The sequence below is a fragment of the Hibiscus syriacus genome, unplaced genomic scaffold (genome assembly GCF_006381635.1).
Source record: "Hibiscus syriacus cultivar Baekdansim isolate YM2019G1 unplaced genomic scaffold, ASM638163v2 tig00010505_pilon, whole genome shotgun sequence".
Taxonomy (NCBI): Eukaryota; Viridiplantae; Streptophyta; class Magnoliopsida; order Malvales; family Malvaceae; genus Hibiscus; species Hibiscus syriacus.
In genome coordinates, this window is record NW_024062221.1 from 75,886 (window position 1) to 81,987 (window position 6,102).

The following is a 6,102-nucleotide window of genomic DNA, read 5'->3' on the forward strand; positions in this document are numbered from 1 at the left end:
TCATAAAAGTTTAATTTTTATTTCATTTTAACATCTCGTTTAAAATTTAACGTTAAGTACTAAAATTGATAATTTAAGTACTTAGTGTACTTTACCCTTATTATTAACTCAAAAACACTGAAAACAAGCAAAAACATTTACCACAGGAATCTTTAGTCAGAATTAGGGATGATAATCAACAAGCATGAGAGAAGATACAGAGAGACAACCAACTGCTTATGGTACATAGGAAGAAAACTTAGTACTAGTTTTTCTCGATCAAACTATGGTCCACGGTGGTGATGTTAGAATTAGGTTATAAAAGAACCATATTGCCTCTCATAAATTACATCCAAAAACCAATACGGACAATGCTTGCCACTTTACAAAATTTTCCAGGTTACTACAGAAATAGTTTGAAGAACAAAAGCTTTCAGCAATCTGTGCATTGTCCGCTGACTTGGTTCATTCTCAAACTTTAGCTATCAGTTTCTAATAACCCTAGAACAGCATCTCTAGGCAAGCTTTTAGAACCAGATATCCCATTGCTTACATTGTATCATCTGACGAGGTATCATCCTCTGAATCAGGCACAATAACTTCAAGGGCAGAGTTGACAACTGGCCTTTGCCTCAACCTATATTTTGTGCCAAAATTTCCACTTCTTACAGCAGGATGGATATCAACTACAGCCAATCTTTTACTCCGCCGTGATCCCATCGACATGTGTTTCTTATGGTTGTCATTGTTCAAATTTTCATTTTCATCTGCAGAACTTTCCAAGTTGCTACTATTGTTGTCATCACCGTCTGTTTCGCTACTATAATCATCATCATCCTCTTTCTCATTACCATTATCACCAGCTTTTTCTAGCTTGTCATCTTCGGTGTTACTACCCATGGAGTTTGCTTTCCCGTCTGAACTGTCCTTTGAGACAGAGCCCTCCACATCTGAACCTCCATTGGAGCCAAAAGTTTGTCTTGGAAGCTTCTGCCCCTGGCTTTGCTCCTCAATTGTCTTCCTTCTCCTGTATCGAGATTGAAGTCGCAACCAATAAATGGTTAAGTCATCCAAGAAAAAGAATTAGACCAAATCGGTTGTTTACTGTAACTGTAACCTCCCTTCTGAAGGATATTCCTAAAGGTCATTTCAGTTCAAGTAGAAACCACTCTTTGGTGTTAACCTCTTGTCTCAGAGCAAATTTTAAAACAAAAGGTTTTCTAGTAAATAATATTCATTGGGGGTTTTTATAGCAATTTCATTGAACCAGGACACAACAATACAAAAACAAGTATATATGAGGCAGCTATCACAAAAGCCAGAAAGGGGCAGCAGACATGCGCAGTAACCATCAGTTTAACAGTTCTCATAACGAAATAAATAAATAATTCAGTTTTATTTAGAGATCCTACTATTACTTAGAAACCCAAACAGAAAGACCTATGCATTTTTTACATGTAATAGAAGAATATATGATTAAATCAGTGAAAATAACTAAGAAGATGAAGATACACAACCAATGTAATTAGATTAAACAAGTCTTACTTTGTTATTTCTATAGCCTCGTCGATAGCACGATCATATTCATCTGCATGATTATAAACCCATCATAAGTTGATCTTTGTGCTTTTGATTAAAACAAATGTTACAGTTTACCTTAGACTAAAGCACAATAAAATAAGTACAATAGTAAGATTCAGCTACACCCAACTGACCAGCCTAAGCTTTACCCTATGTTTGATCAGAAGGAAAATGGAGGGGGAAGCTTGATCAGACAGAACTATTCTTCTTAGCAAAAGTTAGGCTTGCTACTTGGTTCCTAGCTAAGCACAAGGATATTTCTATTCCTAAGGATGCCTTAATTTCTGACCCTTCAATAGGGGATTCTTATTCATCCTACAATTTTCTGAAGTCTTCTATTATCCCTTGGTTACCTCCTCCCATGGGCTTCATAAAACTGAATGTGGATGCTGCCACTAGTGGTGATTGGAAGAGAAGTGGTCTTGGAGGTATTTTAAGGGATCATTCAGGTGCTATACTAGGATCTTTTCAGGACTCTGCGGGTTCAGGACCTCCAACATTGATGGAACTTAAAGCTATTCTAAGGGGTTTTTCTTACTTTGCATCTATCCAAGGGATGGTTAAAGATCGACTGATAGTTGAGAGTGATAGCAGGGTAGCAATAGACTGGATTAACAATGTTGATTCTTGTCCAGTCGTGTATGCTTCTATTGTTAGAGATATATTTGTTAAACTTAGATTTTTTGGGGGGGTTGTTAGATGGGTTGCAAGGACAGCAAATATGGATGCTGATGCTTTAGCTAAGGCTGATATAGGCTGAATTTTATGTTAAAAGCGTGGTTCGATTGGGTTTCTGAGTATTGTTCGGAAGGGGGTTGTTGCTCTTTGTAAGGGACATTTGTCTTATCTTTTGTTGGGGTGTAATTCTTATTTTCTTTAATGAAGTTTCTAAGGCACTCTTTTCCTCCTTCCGCTGATTAAAAAGCTTCCATAAAAGCTCCATTAATCAAGAAGGAGGTTTTTAATGAGGCCTTCAAATCTTATCAAAAAAAATGGAGGGGGAATGGAAAAGGTGGAAAAAAAGGAGAGGATGGAAAGATATATTTTCTTCGTCCTGTTGGGATTGTATGGCTGAAATATAGAAGGAAAAGAAAAGTAAGAAGTTGTAAACAAAATTGTTAAATTAAGTTGGAAAGTGTGTTTTCATCCCACAGTTGGAAGGATTGGATTTGGAGGGAAGGAAAGGTGCAAATCCACTCGGTTTCCTTCCCTCCTATTCCCACCCTACCAAATGAAGGAAAGAACCTTTATTTTTTCTTTTAAAAAGTAGAACGTAAATTATACTTAACTATAGCTAAACCCATTTAAAAAGATGGCCAAAAGGAAAATAACTCATGTAAGTTTCATCATTCCCAATCACCCAAAATATAAGTTTAGTTATTAACTTGACCTTTCTAGTGTGCATATCATAATTCAGTTAAGCTAATGATATAAATATATAGCAATTTACACATGTTTATAGCTAAAAGATTAAATTCATCAATAATATATGACAGATCATTGGATTGGAACAATTGCAGGAAACAAGTTTCCGTCATACCAAAAGTGTAACTGACAGGCCTACGACTGCGACATGTGCGAGTCATACCAGCACAAGAACTTCTAAAGCTACTCAGGAGCATCTCTTGCCTTTTCTTCCGGTTCAGTGCCCTTTCTTTCTTCTATATCACACAATATTGAACAGATTTACTAACAGATACACCAAATAAAACAGAAACACAAGAACAGTGTGATACACCAGATTTACTTGAGGATAAAAAAAGACCTCTCAAACTTACCTTTTCAAATTTCTCCACAACAGGAATGACATCATTATTGATAGTCTTGCCAATAGCAACTTCCGCTGCAATCTTGCTAGCCAATAGAGTACCCTGCCGTTTACAGCAAGAAAGGAAAACATTACATATCATTTTCATGTCGAAAGAACAAACAAATATTGTGAACTTACAACAACTCCACGGAATTCCTTGAAATCCAATGCAAGGGTTTCCCAGTGAGAACAGACAGCTGGCAAGGTTAAACGTGCTTTCCCCTTGGCTTTTGATTGAGGCTCCGTCTTTTTAACTTCCCTGTACAATCTATACCCAAAGATTGTACTTCCATCATACCTACAAACAAAAGAGAACTCATCAACAAGAATCATACAACTGATTTTACAGAATCCATAACACAGTCAAAAGTTACCAGTATGAAACATTCCCGTTCGCCCCTATCTTCTCTTTTCGGAAGCAAGAAGTTTCTTTGTTACTTTTCATAGCATCATTAATGTATGAAACTGCATCGTTTTGCTGTAGAATAATAGGACCCATAAAACAGAAGTTAAAAAAAATGTCATAGAATTACCACATCACATTCATCTCAAATTTTTCGTTTACTGAATTAAAAATTGGACTTGTGGGATGATATAAAGAAACCATTCCAAACATGGCATGGATGAACATAATGATGGATAGAGAGGCGATTACTAGTTCAATAAAAACAACAAGGAATTCAAAAGGATGATAAATTACATCTGCTCGAATTTCACAAAGTGCTTTTAAGAGAAGCAAGCGCCTTGTTGGATCAAGCTCTTTGTATTTAGATATCTCCTCTCTATAAAACAACAAATCAAGACAGCTCATTCAAGGCATGATCATCTACTATTGAGGATTAAGTGTGGAACTGTGGATTTAGCTATTAAAACAAACAGAAGATTATCATTAATACCCATTGCGAGCAGTGAACGGAATCTCTCCTTCAGCAACCTGCAGTAATGGGCAACAAAACGAACGAGCTTAAGAACTTATCAAGTCATGCTCATGCAGACTACTATAAAGTTGGCATATCTAGTAGAAAAGTTTTGCCTCACCCATGGCCACCACATTGTAAGTTTTTTGCAAAGTGCAGTCATCCATCCATCAGAGACCTTCATCAATTTACTCAAAGGGGGCGTCCCCTGCCATGTGCCAACAAACATTTTAATTTAATACATAGTAAAGAAAAAAGGAAACCTCAAACATGAAAACTTTTATATAGGAAAGAATCACAAATCATAGAGCAATAGCTTCACAATCCAACAAAGAGCAAATACATTACATAAGTAAAGGTGGTTTCTAATGCCAATAGTGTAAAATGTTTATTTACAGGGTCAACTCAATGCAACTATAAGCAATATCCATACTACGAAATGGAATTTTGGGAAAACCATAATAAAAGATTCAACAACGGCACTTATTAATAAAAGAAATTCCAAATGCTAAGAGGAATAACAGAACCATCAAAAGTCTGATATGAAGTGCAGCAATTGAAGCATTAGGCTTAATCAGCCCTAACTCGATCTCTTCCGCCGTTAACTTCAAATCACTCCCTATCACAGGCTCAAAAACCTGTCGAAACGGACGATCAATTACAAACACTAATCTCTGTTCTCTCACATCATGATCAACAGTTAAACGCTGTGTTCCGAAACAAAAAGAAAAAAATGGCTCTTACAATAAGGAAGTTGAGAACCGAGGCGAGTTCCCATCTACCACGTAGCTTGGCGACCTCCGACTCGATAGATGAATCGTCCAAAATGAAGACCGAGTCATTTCGGGACCCCTTGCCTTCCACCGGCACCTCTTCTCCGAGAGTGGGCTTTCCTCGACCAACGACCATATCTAGAGAGGGAACAAAGATGAAAGATTCACAGAATAAAACAAGAAAAGGGCCGTTCGAAAGAGCGTGTGAGGTTTGTCGAGGGTATTGAAAGAGAAGGGAGCGGGAGGGGAAAAGTAAGAATTTTTCCCGCCTAAATGAAATATTAATAACCTCTCAACAGTGAATCTGATGGCACGTTAGGAACTTTTAGGGTTAATTTTTATTGGGACTGTCAAATTTCAGGATTTTACCTTTGCATCATCTTTGGTTTGGCTGTCCCTTGTTCCATAGGATGGAGTAAGATAGTAGGCTGTCCCAACATCAGGTTGAGAGTAGTTTTCGTAGAAGACCTCCGAATTATGAAATGCCTTCCGTGACACTCGATCCCACGACTTCAAAGTTAAGAACCTTGTGCTCTACCAACTGAGCTGGATAGTCATTTGAATATATGATAATATTTTATTGAATATCTTGATTATTAAAAGTTATAAAATGATTATCGATTAGAGGAAGTTATTTTGTTAAGTCCTTCGACTATTAAAAGTTATAAAATGGTCACTTGACTATTCATTATGTTTCAAACTCGTCATTTTCCGTTAAAATTTTGACGGCAATATAAGTTATACGTTAATCTGCCGATTGAGATCTGATAAAATTTGATATCATAATTTCAAATGACTATCATATCTCAGTTAACATGTTAACGTCAAACTCAGACAATCGTTTGATTTTTAACGGAAATGATGAGTTTGAAACATAATAAATAGTTGAGTGACCATTTTATAAATTTTAATAATCTATGGGTTCCAAAGCAACTCCCTATAGTCTTATCCAATGAGCTCATAATTGTATTTTTTTTTGTTACAAAGAACAAAACTGCATTAGCAGTGAGAAGGTCTTCTCCCCTGGGAAGTTTGATCAGAA

General features: G+C 36.6%; 2 protein-coding genes across 3 annotated transcripts; both read right to left on the minus strand.

The window, feature by feature from the left end:
• Nucleotides 1-379: 379 nt before the first annotated feature.
• Nucleotides 380-4,493, minus strand: LOC120203916 (DDT domain-containing protein DDR4-like). Of its 2 annotated transcripts, XM_039204060.1 has the most exons (10): nt 4,409-4,493; nt 4,267-4,304; nt 4,071-4,152; nt 3,745-3,848; nt 3,509-3,668; nt 3,339-3,431; nt 3,101-3,221; nt 1,525-1,567; nt 880-1,006; nt 380-519 (listed from the first exon to the last, which is right to left on the minus strand). In XM_039204060.1, exons 1-10 carry the CDS (start codon nt 4,469-4,471, stop codon nt 481-483), a joined length of 870 nt encoding a protein of 289 aa, XP_039059991.1. In that variant the 5' UTR covers nt 4,472-4,493; the 3' UTR covers nt 380-480. The 2 variants fall into 2 exon arrangements, with proteins under 2 accessions (XP_039059991.1, XP_039059990.1); XM_039204059.1 differs by lacking the exon at nt 380-519 and having other exon boundaries at nt 526-1,006.
• Nucleotides 4,494-4,757: 264 nt separating this feature from the next.
• Nucleotides 4,758-5,304, minus strand: LOC120203904. The gene is made up of 2 exons (XM_039204049.1): nt 5,032-5,304; nt 4,758-4,925 (listed from the first exon to the last, which is right to left on the minus strand). The coding sequence occupies exons 1-2, from the start codon at nt 5,194-5,196 to the stop codon at nt 4,758-4,760; spliced, it is 333 nt and encodes a 110-aa protein (XP_039059980.1). The 5' UTR covers nt 5,197-5,304.
• Nucleotides 5,305-6,102: the final 798 nt, after the last annotated feature.